Here is a 25,714-nt window from a genome sequence, read left to right as displayed (position 1 = left end):
GACGAGCCGCCAATTACAGGAAAGGATAAAAAAAAAACAATAAGAAATATTCATATAGCCTATATAAAAACAATCTGATATATACAAAGTTAACAATTAAAATAGAATCATCTTAGGAAAGGAAATTAAAGCATACATTGAAGATTAAGTAAAATAAAATAGGGAACAGAAACAGACCACCATGAACGACTGTGAAAATATATTTAAAATAAATTTTAAAAGCAAAAGCCTACATTAAATTATAAACAGAATAAACGATAAAAAGACAAGGAAAAAAAATCGATGTAAACAATACTAAATAAAATAAAACAAAACACTGTAAATACATGTATACATTAGTTACTGGAAGAGGATATGGCACTCAAAACCTGACCACGAAAGGAATTAAGAGAAGGGGCTCCCAACACATCACAAGAACCATGGATACTATTATATGTGGAGGAAATCCTTGACAAAAAGCCACGCTTTGTCACATCTACCCGATTCCTTGGCACATATAAGATGTGTTTATAGACTGTCTTGTATTACGTTTAGGAACATGTAAGGCAAAGGGGTTGAACTCAGTGTTGCTAAAATGATTGTGGAAAGATTTGTAGAGAAATAGACAGTCATTCAATATTCTTCTCTGTCTAAGGGGTGGAAGTCTGTACATTTTACATAGGTCAAGATAATCCAAGTTATAAACAGTGCCATTATTTAGTGTCCTATGAATAAATTTGAGAAAACGAAACTGAACTCCCTCTAGTCTATGTGCTTGATGGGCTGAAATAGAGTTAAATACAATGGTACAAAATTCAAGATTAGGTCTGATGAGAGAACAAAACAAGGACGTAAAACACGCTCATTCTTTAAGGAGCGAAAGTTACGCCATACTAAACCACTCATGCGATTGGCTTTTTTGATAATAGTATTAACATGCGAGTTGAAAGTGAGTCTGCTGTCAATAAAAATACCAAGATCTTTTTGGACATCAACACGAGTAAGAATATTATCACCTAAGGTATAATCAAATTTGACAGGCTTCTTCTTAAGAGTCAGAGTTAAAATGCTACATTTGTTAACGTTAAGAAATAGACGCCACTTAGACCAGTCAAGAATTCTATCTAAGTCAGCCTGCAAAGATATAGTATCGGCTGTGCAACCAATCTGACGAAAAACCTTTAGATCATCAGCATAAAGTAAACATTTATTACTTAATCATTCAGGAAGATCGTTAACAAATAATGTAAATAAAAGAGGTCCTAGAATTAAACCCTGTGGAATTCCAGAGGGCACTGTTTTCCATTCGGAAGAAAAACCATCCACAACTAACTACTGTATGTTTTCTGCCAGTTAGATAACTTTGTAACACAATTTATACATTTGGATGAATATTGTAGGAATTCAGTTTGTACAAGAGAAAATCATGGTTGACTCGATCAAATGCCTTGGAAAAATCAGTATATATAACATATTGTAACCTTTTGTAGAAACACTTGTTGGTTCACACAGTACATGCTGTTGTTTGAATCCTATGACAAAATGTTTGAAAGATACGAAATATTAGCGGAGTTTTTGAAGTTTGTGTTTTTTAGGATCAACAAATACAGGCCCGTAGCCAGAATAAGATTGTATACCTTACATGCATGTGCATATGTACTTGCATTGACTGCCTATCTCTGTGAAATGAATGTAGGTCAAAGGTGAAGATACACGCCGGCTGGAGGCCAGTCTCTGGCGTTACTCACAAGCCTCGAAGTGTGACGTCAGATGTTCAGGATAACTTACCGATTGTAAAACTAACATTGGTTTATTTCATCAGATAACAGGAGTCCATTCTCATCAAGATGGCGGAAGCCGCACTACCCACCACTGAGACCACATGCAAGATTAGACATGTACACATCGAATGCCCAATCTGTCTGAGTCGGTTCACCGATCCGAAAATCCTGGACTGTCTGCACAGCTTCTGCTTCAAATGTCTTCAGGAACTTATAGACAAACAGGATCCGAAGACGGATATTATAATTTGCCCAATATGCAAAAAAGAAACGTCCATCCCAGATGAGGGATTGTCGGATCTTCTTAGCTGCTTTTTCTTGAGCTCGCTTATCGATGACGTCATCAATCTTGAAGGTCCAAAGGAGAACATTAACCCACCTGTATTGACTTGCGTTTGGTGTGACGAAGGTCTTGAAGATGTCTCACGGTGTGTTGACTGTGATGCTAATTTTTGCCAGACATGTCTGAAATACCACGCAAAATTAAAAAGTCACAGGCATCATCAAATCGTTCATGCTGTCGACTCATCAAATGAGCGCCCTAAAGACAAGAACAAAATTGAAGCACAAAAGTGCCGAAAGCACACTGACCAGGAACTGTGTTTCTATTGTGATACGTGTGATTTACTTGTGTGTCTCAAATGTGCGGTGTTTGATCACCGAGCGTCAAACCACAATCTCTCTGAGATCATTGATTCCATTCGATCTTATCGTCGAGCTGTTGATGAAGCCTTGAAGAAGTTTGATGAGTGCCGCAAGCAATTCCAAAAAGTGGATGACTCTATCAAGCACTCTCATCGTAGATTACAGCTCATGGTCGACCGGGCTCTTCGAGATATTGTGGCTAAGGAGGAAGAGGAAATCACTAAGATAAGAAATGCATCTCGCCTCCTTCGAGAAAGAATCACTCAAATCGGTCAAGAAAGAGGTGAGGAATTTGAGAGCATTCAGAGCAGCAATCACGATAAGATGAGCCGTGCAGAGCAGATCGTAGCTTCAGTCAATGACTTGATGCAACATGCTGATAACTTTGAGCTGCTGGACCTCAAGCCAAAAGTTATGCACAACTTAGACTTCCACAAAGAGCTCCAGTTTCAAACAGTGCAGCATAGCAAGTCATTCATCGGGTTCAAAGGTCATGATATCGTCACTGATGCAGATCTCGGTGAAATACTAGAGGAAGAGAAGTGGGAGGTGAAGACAGAAATTGGTAGAAAAGGGGAAGGTGAGGGGGAGTTTAAGAATGCATGGGACGTTGCTTGCTTTAGCAATGGTGATATTGTCGTTACTGATACAGTCAGGATGCTACTATCCACATTTACATCAAAGGGTATTTACAAATCTACAGGTGTTCAAAGTGGAACAGAGGACGGTAAACTAAAACAACCTTTTGGCGTCGCCGTGACCTCTGATGACCTGCTTCTGGTTACTGACGGAGAGGATATAAAGGTTTATGATGGAGAACTGCGATACATTCGTCAGTTCAGACCCTCACAGGATCAAGTCGAGGGGCAGTCAGAGAGTCTAATTTGTGGTATTGCTGTGGACAAGAAAGATCGAATTGCAGTGGCTGACTGTAAGAGAAAGGTAATATATCTGCATAATATGGATGGATCCATTATTTCCACAACACATCATGACGATATTAGTATCAACTGCTTTCTATCTGTAAGCAGCAAGGAGCGTCTGATGTTCAGAAAATACGAGAAGATGAAACTTGTTTGTCTGGATTTCATGGGAAACGAGGTGTTCAATATCAGCACCTCCATTGATGGCAAACCTGTAAAACCGCTGGGACTATGCTGCGACGATGCTGGAGACATCTATGTGTCTGTTCATTACGATGGCCGGACAACCCATGAGATTCATCATTACGATGCATCAGGTGAGCACATCGGCTGTGTAGCTCGTGGTTTGTACTATCCTCTTGGCATGACATTTACTCCTACCGGTGACCTCATCGTGGCTGATAGGCACTCGGTCAAGGTCTTGCATCGTTTTTAAAGTGTCCAGAACATCATGGTCGAAAATGGTACAATATCGTGAATAACAAGGAAATTCACTAAGTTGAACAATAATAAATAAACGAGAGACTAACCCAGTCTTTCGACACGAATGTGAATATTCTCATTTTTGACAAAATGTACATTCAAAATATTATTCAAATGTACCAATAACTTTATGATTGTTCGACTCTCGCTTTGCATTGAGTCATTTATAAAGTAATACCCCGATGTTCAGGTTAACCAAACAAAGAATGGTATGATGTAAAATCGTGACAATTATTGTGAGGGTAAATCACAGCCAGTGACCGCTCAGGAGGAAACTCCAAGCTTCATGTTCAGTTATCTAGCTAGGAAAACGTGGTTTTACTAGACTCCATGATTTTCCATTTTATATGCAGCCACCTAGATTGCAAATAATGTACAGCTACGAATGTTGGTTGATGATGAGCAGCTCTCATGTAACATGTAAATACCTTACTATGAGAAGACAACGTCTCCAGTAAGAACCGTAACCAAGTCTGATAAATCACTTTAGATTGTTGACAGCAAACCGAAGCATTGACACGAGATACTAACAAGGTTGTAGGGATCCCAGATCCAAAAAATGGCCAATGGTGTCAAGTTAGTATCGAATATCTCAAGAGTGAACTGTGGGAAATAGAAATAAAAATCGTAAAAATTATCTTAATATGGTTGCTATCCGCAAACTTTTAACTTACTTTTAAATCATTTACAGCTTTTAAATTTAAGTGCCCTTTGATTGCCTTTGTGCTTCGGACCGTACGGCCTTATTATTATAATCGCGCCACGTTTTAAAATTAAATAAAAGCCTTCACTTGATAAGTAAATAATTAACAATTGAAGTAACTGATGTTATCATTCTTCAAAAAATTGATGCAATTTTTGAATTATAGTACAGTTATACTTCAGACATGCCGTTGGATACAGAGGTAATGCTAGGGCGCCACCTTCAGACATGACAGTTAATCATCTTTAGTGTATAACATAATGCTACCTAATAAAGACAAAAAAGAAAATATATAAAAAATTAAAGGCTTGTAAAATGCATTTGCTTTGCGCTACCGCTATGCACTTCCTATTCGAACCAAATCACTCAGTTGATAATAATAGTTAAATTTCAAATCTTTGGTTTGTCGGACTTTCGAACAATATGCATATAACTAAATACTGTGGTTGGTAGACAATGTATTTTCCTGCTATTCTACCGTTAAATCATGTAGTTCTAGTAAATTGAAGAAATTTATAAGATTCAACTGTAATTTGATTCCCTAAAGCTTTATTCAAGTTGAACTTCAGTTTTTAAGAATAAACCATCAAATCAACTCTCCGCGGCAAGAAGTTTATTCTTCAATTCTTAAAGGTTTTTCTTGGTGTTCATATTAGGGCCAATATAATCAACATGCCCCCCCCTACACATAGTGCACTGAACCATGTACGAGTTCTTTGCATATATCTTTACTAAAGACAGCAAAAAAAAGTAACCCAGCTGTTGTAAAAGCACCTATAATTTTACATTTGTTACTCGTATTCTAAAATTGATAATACCAGGATACGGAAAATTTAATTACGGTGATTTTGACACATCGGTTGTTATAATCGGTCGAGTATTGTTGTCGCGGTAAGTGCTTACAGGTGAAAAATGCCCATTTCTATTGTTGCAGTAACTGCTATTGACAAGAACAGCTTTTCAAAATTCCCGCTATTAGCTTCACGCTGAATCAGAGAGAGAGAGTAATCATGTCAGTATGAGTTACTGCAACACTGTGGAACTGGGCACATACCGCGACAACAATACTCGACCGATTGTAACAAGGTGTCAAAATCACCGTAATAAAATTGTCCGTTTCGGTGTATTTTCATTTTTTGAATAGGAGTAACAAGTTTAAAATTATATGTGCTTTTACAACAGCCGCGTTACTTTTTTTGCTGTCTTTATATTATGACAAAGGTTATAAATAGAAGACGGGATGTCGCCATGTTGGTGGTAAAATACCAAGAAGGTTCGATTCAATGAAGCATCAACAATAATAAAACCATTTGTAGGGAAACCAAAGACACGCATCACCAACGTACATTGTTCTCTTTATCCCAAAACTTCATCAAAAGGATTAATTGGTTTACTATAAACGTGACCTCTAACCCCAATAGGTCAGAACTACCCCCTCCCCCTATAAAAAGGGGGAACGGACGAACAAACAAATAAACAGCAAAAAACATCATTGGTTTAACACTATCAGTCCGTATTACCTTCCACCAGTGTCACGAAACACCCCCCCCCACTCCCCTCGGAGCAGCCTTTTCTCACAAACTAAAAACAACCCACAGGACCCCACCCGCTCTCCTGTCTTTTATTAAAATTCAAAAGAAATCCTGCACCAATATTCTTTTTAGCGAGTTCATTTTCAAAAGGCGTCTCTTTGCGGCGGAAGGAACTTCCGCCCTTTGACCCCTTCCACTGATGACGTCACACGCAGCCACTGTCTTACACGCTCGCCATATCAGCATATGGGGAGTCATAATTGCCTGTAATAATTATTCTTGTTAGACATTCTTACTCGCAGTTGTTTTTATGGGTAACTGGTCCTTTTTTGAAGCATGTGGAAACCATATAGCAAAACGTATCGTCTGTTTTCAAAACCTTCCTTCCACAGATAGCCATGTAATTCTACCTCCATGGTATAACTTGCCAAACAGAAATCAGTACCCAAATGTACTCAACGAAAAACTATTCATATCTCAATGGCATGCATGAACGCCATTTTGAGAATAGGTTCCCCGAGAACATGATGTACCGTGAAAAGCAGCAAACTGGATTGTGCTTGTAGTATCATAAAAGTCAAATGGTTTACACTATGTCAGTTATTTGCATACCATGTTGATACGGCAGACACGATTGTGGAAGGTCATGTTCAATGCACACAGTTCATGGTGTTATGACGTAGGTGGGGTACGAAAACTGAAGTCGGAAGGTACGGTGTTCCATGTATACCGCGTGCACAAAACAATTAAAAACGTAATGTCAAATGCGGTTTATTACAAAATATAATTTTTGTTTACCACTTCCATCGTTTTCCCCTGAGCTCTTTGTTTGTTTACAATATGTTCATTGTCTTTGTTAGTTTTAGAGGTTTTCAATCTTTGGGGTCAATATATCGGACTAAACATCAATTTCCACTAACACATCAGAACGATAAAATGTCATTGAAGTGGGGGAGTTATCATTCAGTGTGCACTGAAGTCAGAGAGTCTACTTCGTGGTATTGCTGTGGACCACAAAGATCGAATTGCAGTGGCTGACTGTGAGAGACGAGCAATATCCCTCCATAATATGGATGGATCCATTATGTCCACAATACATCACGACGATATTAGTAGCAACAGCTATCTATCTACATGTATAAGCAGCAAGGAGCGTCTGATGTTCAGAAAATACGAGAAGATGAAACTAGTTTGTCTGGATTTCATGGGAAACGAGGTGTTCAATATCAGCACCTCCATTGACGGTAAACCTGTAAAACCGCTGGGACTATGCTGCGACGATGCTGGAGACATCTACGTGTCTGTTCATTTCGGTACAGTGGGAACCCATGAGATTCATCACTACGATGCCTCAGGTGAGCACATCGGCTGTGTAGCTCGTGGTTTGTTTTTTCCTGTTGGCATGACGTTTACTCCTACCGGTGACCTTATCGTGGCTGATAAGCACTCGGTCAAGGTCTTGCATCGTTTGTAAAGTGTCGATGACGTCATGGTCGAAAATTTTACAAAATCGTAGATCACTGCATTTTACAACTTGCACAGTTAAACATTAATGACGAGAAACTTATCCAGCCGCTCTCAAGAATGTGAATTATCTGTCATTCGGACAAATAAATTCAAAATAGTATTCAAAACGTACAAATAACTTTATGAAATCAAAACTGTTTGACTTTCGCTTTACATTGAATCACTCACGAATTAATCCCCGCAGGGCTGGTTTACCATACAAAAAGGGAGTGTTGGATGTGAAATAATGACAATTATTGTGAGGTACATCACAGCCAGAGACTGCTCAGAAGGAAACTCTAAGCTTCATGTTCAGTTATCTAGCTAGGAAAACGTGGTTTTACTAGACTCCATGATTTTCCATTTTATAAGCAGCCACCTAGATTGCAAAGAGTGTAGAGCTACGAATGTTGGTTGATGATGAGCAGCTCTCATGTATAATACCTTACTATGAGAAGACAACGTCTCCAGTAAGAACCGTAAAGGCCGGTTTATAGTCGGTCGCGCGATGGTCGCGCGACGGAATTCTTACGCGCAACCCTAAGACTGAGGCCTAAAAACCGTGTCTTTTTATGATCGCGCGTCAAGGTTTCCGACGCCCGACCATCGCGCGACCGACTGTAACTCGGCCTTAACCAACTCTGATAAACCACTTTTAGATTGTTGACAGCAAACCGAAGCATTGACACGAGATACTAACAAGGCTGTAGGGATCCCAGATCCGGAAAATGGCCAATGGTGTCAAGTTAGCATCGAATTTCTCAAGGGTGAACTGTGGGAAAATAGAAATAAAAATCGTAAAAATTATCTTAATATGGTTGCTATCCGCAAACTTTTAACTTACTTTTAAACCATTTACAGCTTTTAAATTTAAGTGCCCTTTGATTACCTTTATGCTTCGGACCGTATGGCCTTATTATTATTATCACGCCACGTTTTAAAATAAAGGAAAAAGCCTTCACTTGATATGTAAACAATTAACAATTGAAGTAACTGATGTTATCATTCTTCGAAAAATCGATGCAATTTTTGAAGACAGTACAGTTTTACTTCAGATATGCCGTTGGATACAGAACAATGCTAGGGCGCCACCTTCAGACATGACAGTTAATAATGTTTAGTGTATAACATACTGCTACCTAATGAAGACAAAAAAGAAAATATATAAAAAATTAAAGGCCTGTAAAATGCATTTGCTTTGCGCTACCGCTATGCACTTCCTATTCGAACTAAATCACTCAATTGATAATAATAGTTACATTTCAAATCTTTGGTTTGTCGGACTTTTAAACAATATGTATATAACTAAATACTGTGGTTGATAGACAATGTATTTTCCTGCTATTCTACCGTTAAATCATTTTAATATGTAGTTCTAGTAAATTGAAGAAATTTATAAGATTCAACTGTAATTTGATTTCCTAAAGCTCTATTCAAGTTGAGCTTAAGTTTTTAAGAATAAACCATCAAATCAACTCTCCGCGGAAAGAAGTTTATTCTTCAATTCTTAAAGGTTTTTCTTGGTGTTCATACTAGGGCCAATATAATCAACATGTTCCCCCCCCCCCCACACATAGTGCACTGAACCATGTATGTGTAAAAACCAAAATTAATATGTACGAGTTCGTTGCATGTATCTTTACTAAAGACAGCAAAAAAAGTAACCCAGCTGTTGTAAAAGCACCTATAATTTTAAACTTGTTACTCGTATTCTAAAATTGGTCGAGTATTGTTGTCGCGGTAAGTGCTTACAGGTGGAAGGTGCCTATTTGCATTGTTGCAGTAACTCCTATTGACAAGAACAGCTTTTAAAAATTCCCGCTATTAGCTTCACGCTGAATCAGTGGAGAGAGTAATCATGTCAATAAGAGTTACTGTAACAATGGAACTTGGCACATACCGCGACAACAATACTCGGCCGATTGTAACAAACAAGGTGTCAAAATCACCATAATAAAATTTTCCGTTTCAAGAACAGCTTTTGGAAAATTCCCGTTATTAGCTTCACGCTGAATCAGAGGAGAGAGTAATCATAAGAAATTCAGATATCTGGGGGAAAAGAAATTCACTATTTTCACAAAGTTAAAACAATTACTACCCACCCACTCCACTCCCAGTAATTGTGAGAGCAGTAGTCTAGCCCCGTAAGCGCTAAGCAAGCGCAGAGCAGTAGTCGTATAGCGAAATATTATACTTGCTTCTTCTTCATTGTCCTTCCTATAATTATGGTGTCCTTCCAGTGATCTTTTCCGGCGAGAATTACGGATTTATTTTAAACACATGTCATGACACGGCGAAACGTGCGGAAACAAGGGTGGGGTTTTCCCCGTTATTTTCTCCTGACTCCGATGACCGATTGAGCCTAAATTTTCACAGGTTTGTTATTTTGTATATCAGTTGTGATACACGAAGTGTGGACCTAGGACAATACTGTTAAGTTATTTGTAAATCTGTGATTTTTTTTTCCTGTACCGAAAGTATCTAATGGCTTAGTTTAACCAGCCAGATGCAATGTTTAAAGGCAGTGGACACTATTGGTAACTGTCAAAGACTAGCCTTCACAGTTGGTGTATCTCAACATATGCATAAAATAACTAACCTGTGAAAATTTGAGCTCAATCGGTCTTCAAAGTTGTGAGATAATAATGAAAGAAGAAAACAACACCCTAGTCACACGAAGTTGTGTGCGTTTAAATGGTTGATTTCGAGACCTCAAGTTCTAAACTTAAGGTCTCGAAAACAAATTCGTGGAAAATTACTTTTATCTCGAAAAGCACTCCACTTCAGAGGGAGCCGTTTCTAACAATGTTTTATACTGCCAACCTCTCCCCATTACTCTTTACCAAGTGAGGTTTAATGCTAATAATTATTTTGAGTAATTACCAATAGTGTCCACCGCCTTTAACCAGATTCAATGTTCAACCAGCCAGGTATTTAATTATTCAATATTCAATTATATTAGACTTAAAAAACATCAAGTTCCACAGCACACATCAGATACGAAATGTCATTGAAATGAGGAAATTATCATTCAGTGCACACTATCGCAATGGTTGCAACAGGCCACCGTAGAATGCAGCGCAGTGGGTTTTTCCAGTTGTGAGAAATTTCTACTATTGCATTTACGCACAGCAGATCTGCGCGTGTACTACTGAATACATTCACACATAGGTGTCGAGTAAGTTGGCGAAGGGGTGCACTGCTTTTTTAACGTTACAACCAGCAATATTCCACTTAATATCCAACGAAGAAGTTCAGGTGTACGCAGTGAGCATTAGTCACATCGACAGCTTGAGGTAGGACTTAACTTGATTGAGTTGTCTTAATTTTAATGCACATGATGACCATCTATGGCATGGGGGCTATTTCTACCTCCATGAACCATGAAGTGACACAGGTGACAGGTTTATGCTACTAGTTCACACTAAACACTACAGTACGTGTACAGTACATACATGTAATTTACATGTACATGAACTTAGCTCTATTCTACCTCCATGATATGACTATAAACAGTAGTGCACGGTCTTGTAGTTCGTGATGTATTGAATGAAACACCATTACCGATGTTTTTAGTATTATAGAAGTTTTTTGTTTTTCATGAAACACAACTACACTAGACTGAAGTCTTCGTGTTTCATTCTTAATCTTATTCTTAATCATTCGTTCATAATAGTTCTTTTATTTATTTGTCACATCATTCATTTTCTATTTCCACGAACCATAAAGCTGTTCCTTGCCCTATGCCTGACCATGATGGCTATAATAGCTCTATGACACAAACACCATCCATTGATATGTGAGATAATCATCATGTAGCACCCACTAGTACAATGGTTGGTATTAAACGGTGCACATGTAGGCCCAGAGTGTGTACAATGTGTATAATGCTATTATGAAGTTTTGCACCATTGAACCATGTGTGGTAGAGTATGACGGGTTTTCCCAGTTCTGAGAAACTACTTGTTGGAGACCACCAACATAGGGCTAGATAGCTCAGTTGGTAGAGCGCCGGCACGTTAAACCGGAGGTCGTTGTTTCAAATCCCGCTCTAGTCAATTTTTCTTTGTTCAATCCTAAATCATTTAAAAATGTACCCAGTCAGTTTCCCTTGTGGTTTATTATTTGATATTATAATAGTAATAATAATAATTTGGGGGGCTAACCATCCTTACTCGCAGCTAAGAGCTGAATTGCGAAGGACGCGGCTACAACGTGTACGAGAAGCAGGCATGCAAGGGCGCGTCTTTGGTTGCCAGCCACATCAATCAACCCATTATGACCACGGAGCACAGCCAAGACCGAAAGTGTTTGATTATTCCCGAGGGAGGAAAACGGGATGGTCTGGAAAACCCTCGTGGCACAGCAAAGAGCCAACGCACAACTCAACTCATGGCCCTGGCGGGGAATCGAACCGAGGTCACCTTGTTGAGAGGCGAGCGCTTTACGCACACCCTCTAGAGCTATGGTCTGGCTTTTTGTTACTTACATGGGATTTATAAGCCCTCCATGACCCGGTAACCATGGCCCATTTGCTTTTGCGGAAGTACCAAAGTACATTTTGTAGGTTGGCGAAGATGGTTCACTTTTTTGTAATTAATGTTTTAAACTTTGTTTATCGTACATAATTACAGAATCCATTACTGTTCGCCGGCCATCTTCCACTTCCGATTCATCAAAGAGGTTTAAGTGTGCACAGTGAGCATTAGTCACATCTACAGCTTGAGGTAGGACTTTGTTGTCTTAGTGCACGTGACCGATTAGAATTATATAAATGTATATATATATTTATTGAACAAACCAACATCGGACGAGCCGCCAATTACAGGAAAGGATACCAAAAAATAAGAAATATTCATATAGCCTGTATAAAAACAATCTGATATGTACAAAGTTAACAATTAAAATAGAATCATCTTAGGAAAGAAAATTAAAGCATACATTAAAGATTAAGTAAAATAAAATAGGGAACAGAAACAGACCACCATGAACGACTGTGAAAATATATTTAAAATAAATTTTAAAAGCAAAAGCCTACATTAAATTATAAACAGAATAAACGATAAAAAGACAAGGAAAAAAAAAATCGATGTAAACAATACCAAATAAAATAAAACAAAACACTGTAAATACATGTATACATTAGTTACTGGAAGAGGATATGGCACTCAAAACCTGACCACGAAAGGAATTAAGAGAAGGGGCTCCGAACACATCACAAGAACCATGGATACTATTATATGTGGAGGAAATCCTTGACAAAAAGCCACGCTTTGTCACATCTACCCGATTCCTTGGCACATATAAGATGTGTTTAATAGACTGTCTAGTATTACGGTTAGGAACATGTTAGGCAAAGGGGTTGAACTCAGTGTTGCTAAAATGATTGTGGAAAGATTTGTAGAGAAATAGACAGTCATTCAATATTCTTCTCTGTCTAAGGGGTGGAAGTCTGTACATTTTACATAGGTCAAGATAATCCAAGTTATAAACAGTGCCATTATTTAGTGTCCTATGAATAAATTTGAGAAAACGAAACTGAACTCCATCTAGTCTATGTGCTTGATGGGCTGAAATAGAGTTAAATACAATGGTACAAAATTCAAGATTAGGTCTGATGAGAACAAAACAAGGTACGTAAAACATGCTCATTCTTTAAGGAGCGAAAGTTACGCCATACTAAACCACTCATGCGATTGGCTTTTTTGATAATAGTATTGACGTGCGAGTTGAAAGTGAGTCTGCTGTCAATAAAAGTACCAAGATCTTTTTGGACATCAACACGAGTAAGAATATTATCACCTAAGGTATAATCAAATTTGACAGGCTTCTTCTTAAGAGTCAGGGTTAAAATGCTACATTTGTTAACGTTAAGAAATAGACGCCATGTTTTAGACCAGTCAAGAATTCTATCTAAGTCAGCCTGCAAAGAAATAGTATCGGCTGTGCAACCAATCTGACGAAAAACCTTCAGATCATCAGCATAAAGTAAACATTTATTACTTAAACATTCAGGAAGATCGTTAACAAAAAATGTAAATAAGAGAGGTCCTAGAATTGAACCCTGTGGAATTCCAGAGGGCACTGTTTTCCATTCGGAAGAAAAACCATCCACAACTACTCTATGTTTTCTGCCAGTTAGATAGCTTTGTAACAAAATTAATACATTTGGATGAATATTGTAGGAATTCAGTTTGTACAAAGAAAATCATGGTTGACTCGATCAAAATGTTTGAAAGCTATACGAAATATTAGCGGAGTTTTTGAAGTTTGTGTTTTTTAGGATCAACAAATAAAGGCCCGTAGCCAGAATGTGATTGTATACCTTACATGCATGTGCATATGTACTTGCATTGACTGCGTATCTCTGTGAAATGAATGTAGGTCAAAGGTGAAGATACACGCCGACTGGAGGCCAGTCTCTGGTGTTACTCACAAGCCTCGAAGTGTGACGTCAGATGTTCAGGCTAACTTACCGATTGTAAAATGAACATTGGTATATTTTATCAGGTAACAGGAGCCCATTCTCATCAAGATGGCCGAAGCCGCACTACCCACCACTGAGACCACTTGCAAGATAAGCCATGTACACATCGAATGCCCAATCTGCCTGAGTCGGTTCACCAATCCGAAAATCCTGGACTGTCTGCACAGCTTCTGCTTCAAATGTCTTCAGGAACTTATAGACAAACAGGATCCGAAGACGGACACTATTATTTGCCCAATGTGTAAAAAAGAAACGTCAATCCCAGACGGGGGATTGTCGGATCTTCTTGGCTGCTTTTTCTTGAGCTCGCTTATTGATGACGTCATCAATCTTGAAGGTCCGAAGAAGAACATTAACCCACCTGTCTTGACTTGCGTTTGGTGCGACGAAGGTCTTGAAGATGTCTCACGGTGTGTTGACTGTGATGCAAATTTTTGCAAAACATGTCTGAAAAACCATGCAAAACTAAAAAATAACAAGCATCATCAAATCGTTGATGCTGTCGGCTTGTCAAATGAGCGACCCAAAGACAAGAACAAAACTGAGTCACAAAAGTGCCGAAAACACACTGACCAGGACCTGTGTTTCTATTGCGATACGTGTGATTTACTTGTGTGTCTCAAATGTGCGGTGTTTGATCACCGAGCGTCAAGCCACAATCTCTCTGAGATCAATGATTCCATTCGATCTTATCGTCGAGCTGTTGATGAAGCCTTGCAGAAGTTTGACGAGTGTCGCAAGCAATTCCAAATAGTGGACGACTCTATCAAGCACTCGCATCGTAGATTACAGCTCATGGTCGACCGGGCTCTTCGAGATATTGTGGCTGAGGAAGAGGAAATCACTAAGATAAGAAATGCATCTCGCCTCCTTCAAGAAAGAATCACTCAAATTGGTCAAGAAAGAGGTGAGGGATTTGAGAGCACACAGAGCAGCAATCACGATAAGATGAGCCGTGCAGAGCAGATCGTAGCTTCAGTCAATGACTTGATGCAACATGCTGATAACTTTGAGCTGCTGGACCTCAAGCCAAAAGTTATGCACAACTTAGACTTCCACAAAGAGCTCCAGTTTCAAACAGTGCAGCATAGCAAGTCATTCATCGGGTTCAAAGGTCATGATATCGTCACTGATGCAGATCTCGGTGAAATACTAGAGGAAGAGAAGTGGGAGGTGAAGACAGAGTTTGGTGAAGAAGGGGAAGGTGAGGGGGAGTTCAAGTTTGCAATTGACGTTGCTTGCTTCAGCAATGGTGACACTGTCGTTACTGATATAGGCAGGTGCCTATTATCCACATTTACATCAAAGGGTAATTACAAATCTACAGGTGTTCAAAGTGGATCAGAGGACGGTAAACTAAAACAACCTGTTGGTGTCGCGGTGACCTCTGATGACCTGCTTCTGGTTACTGACGGAGAGGATGTAAAGGTTTATGATAGAGAACTGAGATACATTCGTCAGTTCAGACCCTCACAGAATGAAGTCGAGGGGAAGTCAGAGAGTATACTTCTAGGTATTGCTGTGGACCACAAAGGTCGGATTGCAGTGACTGACTGTGAGAGAAAGGTAATATCGCTCCATAATATGGATGGATCCATTATTTCCACAATACATCATGGCGATATTAATATCAAATGCTTTCTATCTGTAAGCTGCAAGGAGCGTCTGATTTTTACAAACTACGAGAAGATGAAACTTGTTTGTGTGGATTTCATGGGAAACGAGGTGTTCAATATCAGCACCTCCATTGACGGTAAATATGTAACACCTGTTGGTGTGTGTTGCGACGATGCTGGAGATATCTATGTGTCTGTTTATAACGATGGCCGGAAAACCTATGAGATTCATCACTACGATGCCTCAGGTGAGCACATCGGCTGTGTAGCTCGTGGTTTGTACCGTCCTTTTGGCATGACATTTACCCCTATCGGTGACCTCATCGTGACTGATTTATACTCGGTCAAGGTCTTGCGTTTTTAAAGTGTCCAGAACATCATGGTCGAAAATGGTACAATATCGTGAATAACAAGGAAATTCACTAAGTTGAACAATAATAAATAAACGAGAGACTAACCCAGTCTTTCGACACGAATGTGAATATTCTCATTTTGGACAAAATGTACATTCAAAATATTATTCAAATGTACCAATAACTTTATGATTGTTCGACTCTCGCTTTGCATTGAGTCATTTATAAAGTAATGTCCCGCTGTTCCGGTTAACCAAACAAAAGGGTGGTATGACGTAATATCGTGACAATTATTGTGAGCATAGAGGTACATCACAACCAGAGACCGCTCAGAAGAAACTCCAAGCTTCATGTTCAGTTATCTAGCAAGGAAAACGTGGTTTTAAGAATCCATGTTTTTGCATTTTATAAGCAGCCACATAGATTACAAAGAATGTAGAGATATATGCATGGTGATTGATGATTAGCAGCTCTCGTGTAACATTAATTATGAGAAAACAACGGCTCCTTTAAGAACTGTTAAACCAATTAGTCTGATAAATCACTTTAGATTGTTGACAGCAAACCGAAGCATTGACACGAGATACTAACAAGGTTGTAGGGATCCCAGATCCGAAAAATGGCCAATGGTGTCAAGTTAGTATCGAATTTCTCAAGAGTGAACTGTGGGAAAAGCGAAATAAAAATCGTAAAAATTATCTTAATATGGTTGCTATCCGCAAACTTTTAACTTACTTTTAAATCATTTACAGCTTTTAAATTTAAGTGCCCTTTGATTGCCTTTATGCTTCAGACCGTATGGCCTTATTATTATAATCACGCCACGTTTTAAAATAAAATAAAAGCCTTCATTTGATAAGTAAATAATTAACAATTGAAGTAACTGATGTTATCATTCTTCGAAAAGTCGATGCAATTTTTGAATAATAGTACAGTTATACTTCAGACATGCCGTTGGATACAGAACAATGCTAGGGCGCCACCTTCAGACATGACAGTTAATAATGTTTAGTGTATAACATAATGCTACCCAATGAAGACAAAAAAGAAAATAATATATACAAAATTAAAGGCTTGTAAAATGCATTTGCTTTGCGCTACCGCTATTCACTTCCTATTCGAACCAAATCACTCAATTGATAATTTTCAAATCTTTGGTTTAACTTTCAAACAATATAATTAAAAACACTGGACACTATTGGTAATTGTCAAAGACCAGTCTTCTCACTTGGTGTATCTCAACATATGCATAAAATAACAAACCTGTTCAAATTTGAGCTCAATTGGTCGTCGAAGTTGCAAGATAGTAATGACAAAAAAAACACCCTTGTCACACGAAGTTGTGTGCTTTCAGATGCTTGATTTCGAGACCTCAAACTCTAAATCTGAGGTCTCGAAATCAAGTTCATGGAATATTATTTGTTTCTAGAAAACTACGTCACTTTAGAGGGAGCTGTTTCTCACAATGTTTGATACCATACCTCTCCCCATTACTCGTAATCAAGAAAGGTTTTATGATAATAATTATTTTGAGTAATTACCAATAGTGTCCACTGCCTGTGTTTGGTAGTTGGTAGACAATGTATTTTCCTGCTATTCTACCGTTAAATCATTTTAATATGTAGTTTTAGTAAATTGAAGAAATTTATAAGATTCAACTGTAATTTGATTCCCTAAAGCGTTATTCAAGTTGAACTTAAGTTCTTAAGAATAAACCATCAAATTAACTCTCCGCGGAAAGAAGTTTATTCTTCAATTCTTAAAGGTTTTTCTTGGTGTTCATACCAGGGCCAATGTAATCAACATGTCCCCCCCCCCCCTACACATAGTGTACTGAACCATGTATGTGTAAAAACCGAAATTAATATGTACGAGCTCGTTGCATATAATATCTTTACTAAAGACAGCAAAAAAAGTAACCCAGCTGTTGTAAAAGCACCTATAATTTTAAACTTGTAACTCGTATTCTAAAATTGATAATACCAGGATACGGAAAATTTAATTACGGTGATTTTGACACATCGGTTGTTATAATCGGTCGAGTATTGTTGTCGCGGTAAGTGCTTACAGGTGGAAGGTGCCTACTTGCATTGTTGCAGTAACTGCTATTGACAAGAACAGCTTTTCAAAATTTCTGCTATTAGCTTCACGCTGAATCAGAGAGAGAGTAATCATGTCAATAAGAGTTACTGCAACACTGTGGAACTGGGCACATACCGCAACAACAATACTCGACCGATTGTAACAAACAAGGTGTCAAAATCACCGTAATAAAATTGTCCGTTTCGGTGTATTTTAATTTTTTGAATAGGAGTAACAAGTTTAAAATTATATGTGCTTTTACAACAGCCGCGTTACTTTTTTTGCTGTCTTAATATTATGACAAAGGTTATAAATAGAAGACGGGATGTCGCCATGTTGGTGGTAAAATACCAAGAAGGTTCGATTCAATGAAGCATCAACAATAATAAAACCATTTGTAGGGAAACCTAAGACAGGCATCACCAACATACATTATTCTCTTTATCTTCCTCAAAAGGATTAATTGATTTACTATAAACGTGACCTCTAACCCCAATAGGTCAGAACTACCCCCTCCCCCTAAAAAAGGGGGAACGGACGAACAAACAAATAAACAGCAAAAAACATCATTGGTTTAACACTATCAGTCCGTATTACCTTCCACCAGTGTCACGAAACACCCCCCCCCCCCACTCCCCTCGGAGCAGCCTTTTCTCACAAACTAAAAACAACCCACAGGACCCCACCCGCTCTACTGTCTTTTATTAAAATTCAAAAGAAATCCTGCACCAATATTCTTTTTAGCGAGTTCATTTTCAAAAGGCGTCTCTTTGCGGCGGAAGGAACTTCCGCCCTTTGACCCCTTCCACTGATGACGTCACACGCAGCCACTGTCTTACACGCTCGCCATATCAGCATATGGGGAGTCATAATTGCCTGTAATAATTATTCTTGTTAGACATTCTTACTCGCAGTTGTTTTTATGGGTAACTGGTCCTTTTTTGAAGCATGTGGAAACCATATAGCAAAACGTATTGTCTGTTTTCAAAACCTTCCTTCCACAGATAGCCATGTAATTCTACCTCCATGGTATAACTTGCCAAACAGAAATCAGTACCCAAATGTACTCAACGAAAAACTATTCATATCTCAATGGCATGCATGAACGCCATTTTGAGAATAGGTTCCCCGAGAACATGATGTACCGTGAAAAGCAGCAAACTGGATTGTGCTTGTAGTATCATAAAAGTCAAATGGTTTACACTATGTCAGTTATTTGCATACAATGTTGATACGGCAGACACGATTGTGGAAGGTCATGTTCAATGCACACAGTTCATGGTGTTATGACGTAGGTGGGGTACGAAAACTGAAGTCAGAAGGTACGGTGTTCCATGTATACCGCGTGCACAAAACAATTAAAAACATGTCATGACACGGCGAAACGTGCGGAAACAAGGGTGGGGTTTTACCCGTTATTTTCTCCTGACTCCGATGACCGATTGAGCCTAAATTTTCACAGGTTTGTTATTTTGTATATCAGTTGTGATACACGAAGTGTGGGCCTTGGACAATACTGTTTACCGAAAGTGTCCAATGGCTTTAAGTTATTTGTAAATCTGTGAATTCTTTTTTTTCCCTGTACCGAAAGTATCTAATGGCTTAGTTTAACCAGCCAGATTCAATGTTTAAAGGCAGTGGACACTATTGGTAACTGTCAAAGACTAGCCTTCACAGTTGGTGTATCTCAACATATGCATAAAATAACTAACCTGTGAAAATTTGAGCTCAATCGGTCATCAAAGTTGTGAGATAATAATGAAAGAAGAAAACACCCTAGTCACACGAAGTTGTGTGCGTTTAGATGGTTGATTTCGAGACCTCAAGTTCTAAACTTGAGGTCTCGAAATCAAATTCGTGGAAAATTACTTCTATCTCGAAAACTACTCCACTTCAGAGGGAGCCGTTTCTCACAATGTTTTATACTGCCAACCTCTCCCCATTACTCTTTACCAAGTGAGGTTTAATGCTAATAATTATATTGAGTAATTACCAATAGTGTCCACCGCCTTTAACCAGATTCAATGTTCAACCAGCCAGTACTTAATTATTCAATATTCAATTATATTAGACTTAAAAAACATCAAGTTCCACAGCACACATCAGATACGAAATGTCATTGAAATGAGGAAATTATCATTCAGTGCACACTATCGCAATGGTTGCAACAGGCCACCGTAGAATGCAGCACAGTGGGTTTTTCCAGTAGGGAGAAATTGCTACTAGTGCATTTACGCACAGCAGATCTGGGCGTGTACTACTGAATACATTCACACCTACACATCGGTGTCGAGTTAGTTGGCGAAGGGGTGCACTGCTTTTTGAACGTTACAACCAGCAATATTCCAACGAAGAAGTTCAGGTGTACGCAGTGAGCATTAGTCACATATGGTCACATCGACAGCTTGAGGTAGGACTTTACCTGATCTAGAGTCTATGTTGTCTTAATTTTAATGAACATGATGACCATCTATGGCATGGGGGCTATTTCTACCGCCATGAACCATGAAGTGACACAGGTGGTGACAGGTTTATGCTACTTGTTCACACTAAACACTACAGTACATGTACATGAACTTAGCTCTATTCTACCTCCATGATATGACTATAAACAGTAGTGCACGGTCTTGTTTTTGTGATGTATTGAATGAAACACCATTACCGATGTTTTTAGTATTATAGAAGTTTTTTGTTTTTCATGAAACACAACTACACTAGACTGAAGTCTTCGTGTTTCATTCTTAATCTTATTCTTAATCATTCGTTCATAATAGTTCTTGTATTTATTTGTCACATCATTCATTTTCTATTTCCACGAACCATAGAGCTGTTCCTTGCCCTATGCACAAACCATGATGGCTATAATAGCTCTATGACACAAACACCATCCATTGATATGTGAGATAATCATCATGTAGCACCCACTAGCACAATGGTTGGTATTAAACGGTGCACATGTAGGCACAGAGTGTGTACAATGTGTATAATGCTATTATGAAGTTTTGCACCATTGAACCATGTGTCGTAGAGTACGATGGGTTTTCCCAGTTCTGAGAAACTACTTGTTGGAGACCACCAACATAGGGCTAGATAGCTCAGTTGGTAGAGCGCCGGCACGTTAAACCGGAGGTCGTTGGTTCAAATCCCGCTCTAGTCAATTTTTCTTTGTTCAATCCTAAATCATTTAAAAATGTACCCAGTCAGTTTCCCTTGTGGTTTATTATTTGATATTATAATAGTAATAATAATAATTTGGGGGGCTAACCATCCTTACTCGCAGCTAAGAGCTGAATTGCGAAGGACGCGGCTACAACGTGTACGAGAAGCAGGCATGCAAGGACGCGCCTTTGGTTGCCAGCCACATCAATCAACCCATTATGACCACGGAGCACAGCCAAGATCGAAAGTGTTTGATTTTTCCCGAGGGAGGAAAACGGGATGGTCTGGAAAACCCACGTGGCACAGCAGAGAGCCAACGCACAACTCAACTCATGGCCCTGCCGGGGAATCGAACCGAGGTCACCTTGGTGAGAGGCGGGCGCTTTACGCACACCCTCTAGAGCTATGGTCTGGCTTTTTGTTGCTTACATGGGATTTATAAGCCCTCCATGACCCGGTAACCATGGTTCATTTGCTTTTGCGGAAGTACCAAAGTACCTTTTGTAGGTTGGCGAAGATGGTGCACTTTTTTTGTAATTTATGTTTTAAACTTTGTTTGTTGTACAGAATTACAGAATCCATTACTGTTCGCCGGCCATCTTCCACTTCCGATTCATCAAAGAGGTTCATGTGTGCGCAGTGAGCATTAGTCACATCTACAGCTTGAGGTAGGACTTTGTTGTCTTAATGCACGCGACCGATTAGAATTGTAACCTTTTGTAGAAACACTTTTTGGTTCACACAGTACACGCTCTTGTTTGAATCCTATCTGACAAAATGTTTGAAAGCTATACGAAATATGAGCGGAGTTTTTGAAGTTTGTGTTTTTTAGGATCAATAAATAAAGGCCCGTAGCCAGAATAAGATTGTATACCTTACATGCATGTGCATATGTACTTGCATTGACTGCGTATCTCTGTGAAATGAATGTAGGTCAAAGGTGAAGATACACGCCGGCTGGAGGCCAGTCTCTGGCGTTACTCACAAGCCTCGAAGTGTGACGTCAGATGTTCAGGCTAACTTACCGATTGTAAAATGAACATTGGTTTGTTTCATCAGATAACAGGAGCCCATTCTCATCAAGATGGCCGAAGCTGCACTACCCACCACTGAGACCACTTGCAAGATAAGACATGTACACATCGAATGCCCAATCTGCCTGAGTCGCTTCACTAATCCGAAAATCCTGGACTGTCTGCACAGCTTCTGCTTCAAATGTCTTCAGGAACTTATAGACAAACAGGATCCGAAGAAGGATCTTATTATTTGCCCAATGTGTAAAAAAGAAACGCCAATCCCAGATGAGGGATTGTCGGATCTTCTTAGCTGCTTTTTCTTGAGCTCGCTTATCGATGACGTCATCAATCTTGAAGGTCCGAAGGAGAACATTAACCCACCTGTCTTGACTTGCGTTTGGTGCGACGAAGGTCTTGAAGATGTCTCGCGGTGTGTTGACTGTGATGCTAGTTTTTGCAAGACATGTCTGAAAAACCACGCAAAGCCAAAAAGTAACAGGCATCATCAAATCGTTAATGCTGTCGACTCATCAAATGAACGACCCAAAGACAAGGACAAAACTAAAGCACCAAAGTGCCGAAAACACACTGACATGGAACTGTGTTTCTATTGCGACACGTGTGATATACTTGTGTGTCCAAAATGTGCAGTGCTCGATCACCGAGCGTCAAACCACAATCTCTCTGAAATCAATGATTCCATTCGTTCTTATCGTCGAGCTGTTGATGAAGCCTTGCAGAAGTTTGACGAGTGTCGCAAGCAGTTCCAAAAAGTGGATGACTCTATCAAGCACTCACAGCGTAGATTACAGCTCATGGTCGACCAGGCTCTTCAAGATATTGTGGCTAAGGAGGAAGAGGAAATCACTAAGATAAGAAATGCATCTCGCCTCCTTCAAGAAAGAATCACTCGAATCGGTCAGGAAAGAGGTGAGGGATTTGAGAGCATACAGAGCAGCAATCACGATAAGATGAGCCGTGCAGAGCAGATCGTAGCTTCAGTCAATGACTTGATGCATCATGCTGATAACTTTGAGCTGCTGGACCTGAAGCCAAAAGTTATGCACAACTTAGACTTCCACAAAGAGCTCCAGTTTCAAACAGTGCAGCATAGCAAGTCATTCATCGGGTTCAAAGGTCACGATATTGTCACTGATGCAGATCTCGGTGAAATACTAGAGGAAGAAAAGTGGGAGGTGAAGACGGAGTTTGGTAAAGAAGGGGAAGGTGATGGGGAGTTCACGTGTGCACTGGACGTCTCTTGCTTGAGCAATGGTGACATTGTCGTTACTGATTCAATGAGGCGGATATTATCCACATTTACATCAAAGGGTAATTACAAATCTACTGGTGTTCAAAGTGGATCAGAGGACGGTAAACTAAAACAACCTGTTGGCGTCGCCGTGACCTCTGATGACCTGCTTCTGGTTACTGACGGAGAGGATATAAAGGTTTATGATGGAGAACTGAGATATATTCGTCAGTTCAGACCCTCAGAGGATCAAGTCGAGGGGCAGTCAGAGAGTCTACTTCGTGGTATTGCTGTGGACAAGAAAGATCGAATTGCAGTGGCTGACTGTAAGAGAAAGGTAATATCTCTTCATAATATGGATGGATCCAATTTTTCCACAATACATCATGACGATATTTACTGCTTACTATCTGCAAGCTGCAAGGAGCGTCTGATCTTCACAAATTATCTCAAGAGGAAACTCGTTTGTGTGGATTTCATGGGAAACGAGGTGTTCAATATCAGCACCTCCATTGGCGGCAAACTTGCAAAACCTGTTGGTGTGTGTTGCGACGATGCTGGAGACATCTATGTTTCTGTTCATTACGATGGCTGGGGAACCAATGAGATTCATCACTACGATGCCTCAGGTGAGCACATCGGCTGTGTAGCTCGTGATTTGTACCGTCCTCTTGGCATGACCTTTACCCCTACCGGTGACCTCATCGTGACTGATTTATACTCGGTCAAGGTCTTGCATCGTTTTTGAAGTGTCAGTGACGTCATGGCCGAAAATGATGCAATATTGTGAATGATAAGGAAAATAACAACTTACAAAGTTAGTCAATAATAAATAAACGATAGACTTACCAAGTCATTCGACAAGAATGTAAATCTGTCCGGACTAAATGTACATTGAAAATATTATTCAAATGTACCAATAACTTTATGATTGTTGGACTCTCGCTTTGCATTGAGTCATTTATAAAGTAATGTCCCGCTGTTCCGGTTAACCAAACTAAAAGGTGGTATGACGTAAAACCGTGACAATTTTTGTGAGCATAGAGGTACATCACAACCAGAGACCGCTCAGAAGAAACTCCAAGCTTCATGTTCAGTTATCTAACTAGGAAAACGTGGTTTTACAAGACTCCATGATTTTCCATTTTATAAGCAGCCACCTAGATTGCAAAGAATGTAGAGCTACGAATGTTGGTTGATGATGAGCAGCTCTCATGTAACATGTAAATACCTTATTATGAGAAGACAACGTCTCCAGTAAGAACCGTAACCAAGTCTGATAAATCACGTTAGATTGTTGACAGCAAACCGAAGCATTGACACGAGATACTAACAAGGTTGTAGGGATCCCAGATCCGGAAAATGGCCAATGGTGTCAAGTTAGTATCGAATTTCTCAAGAGTGAACTGTGGGAAAAGAGAAATAAAAGTCGTAAAAATTATCTTAATATGGTTGCTATCCGCAAACTTTTAACTTACTTTTAAATCATTTACAGCTTTTAAATTTAAGTGCCCTTTGATTGCCTTTATGCTTCGGACCGTATGGCCTTATTTTTATAATCACGCCACGTTTTAAAATAAAGGAAAAAGCCTTCACTTGATAAGTAAATAATTAACAATTGAAGTAACTGATGTTATCATTCTTCGAAAAATCGATGCAATTTTTGAATAATAGTACAGTTTTACTTCAGATATGCCGTTGGATACAGAGGCAATGCTAGGGCGCCACCTTCAGACATGACAGTTAATAATGTTTAGTGTATAACATAATGCTACCTAATGAAGACAAAAAAGAAAATATATAAAAAAATAAAGGCTTGTAAAATGCATTTGCTTTGCGCTACCGCTATGCACTTCCTATTCGAACTAAATCACTCAATTGATAATAATAGTTACATTTCAAATCTTTGGTTTGTCGGACTTTCGAACAATATGTATGTAACTAAATACTGTGGTTGGTAGACAATGTATTTTCTTGCTATTCTACCGTTAAATCATTTTAATATGTAGTTCTAGTAAACTGAAGAAATTTATAAGATTCAACTGTAATTTGATTCCCTAAAGCTTTATTCAAGTTGAACTTAAGTTTTTAAGAATAAACCATCAAATCAACTCTCCGCGGCAAGAAGTTTATTCTTCAGTTCTTAAAGGTTTTTATTGGTGTTCATACTAGGGCCAATATAATCAACATTCCCCAC

General features: G+C 39.1%; 3 protein-coding genes across 3 annotated transcripts; all 3 read left to right on the top strand.

The window, feature by feature from the left end:
* Nucleotides 1-1,826: 1,826 nt before the first annotated feature.
* LOC117304005 (E3 ubiquitin-protein ligase TRIM71-like) lies at nt 1,827-4,528 on the top strand. The gene has a single exon (XM_033788482.1). The coding sequence runs from the start codon at nt 1,827-1,829 to the stop codon at nt 3,762-3,764; it is 1,938 nt and encodes a 645-aa protein (XP_033644373.1). The 3' UTR covers nt 3,765-4,528.
* A 5,942-nt stretch (nt 4,529-10,470) lies between these two features.
* Nucleotides 10,471-25,633, top strand: LOC117303790 (E3 ubiquitin-protein ligase TRIM71-like). The gene is made up of 4 exons (XM_033788150.1): nt 10,471-10,848; nt 12,187-12,279; nt 21,817-21,917; nt 22,309-25,633. The coding sequence occupies exon 4, from the start codon at nt 22,334-22,336 to the stop codon at nt 24,263-24,265; it is 1,932 nt and encodes a 643-aa protein (XP_033644041.1). The 5' UTR covers nt 10,471-10,848; nt 12,187-12,279; nt 21,817-21,917; nt 22,309-22,333; the 3' UTR covers nt 24,266-25,633.
* On the top strand, nt 14,088-17,261 carry LOC117304004 (E3 ubiquitin-protein ligase TRIM56-like). The gene has a single exon (XM_033788481.1). It carries the CDS (start codon nt 14,088-14,090, stop codon nt 16,017-16,019), a length of 1,932 nt encoding a protein of 643 aa, XP_033644372.1. The 3' UTR covers nt 16,020-17,261.
* Nucleotides 25,634-25,714: the final 81 nt, after the last annotated feature.

The sequence above is a fragment of the Asterias rubens genome, chromosome 20, assembly GCF_902459465.1.
Source record: "Asterias rubens chromosome 20, eAstRub1.3, whole genome shotgun sequence".
In the NCBI taxonomy this organism is placed as follows: Eukaryota; Metazoa; Echinodermata; class Asteroidea; order Forcipulatida; family Asteriidae; genus Asterias; species Asterias rubens.
The sequence above is the reverse complement of the archived record's forward strand: the minus strand, read 5'-3'. Positions and strand labels throughout refer to the sequence as shown.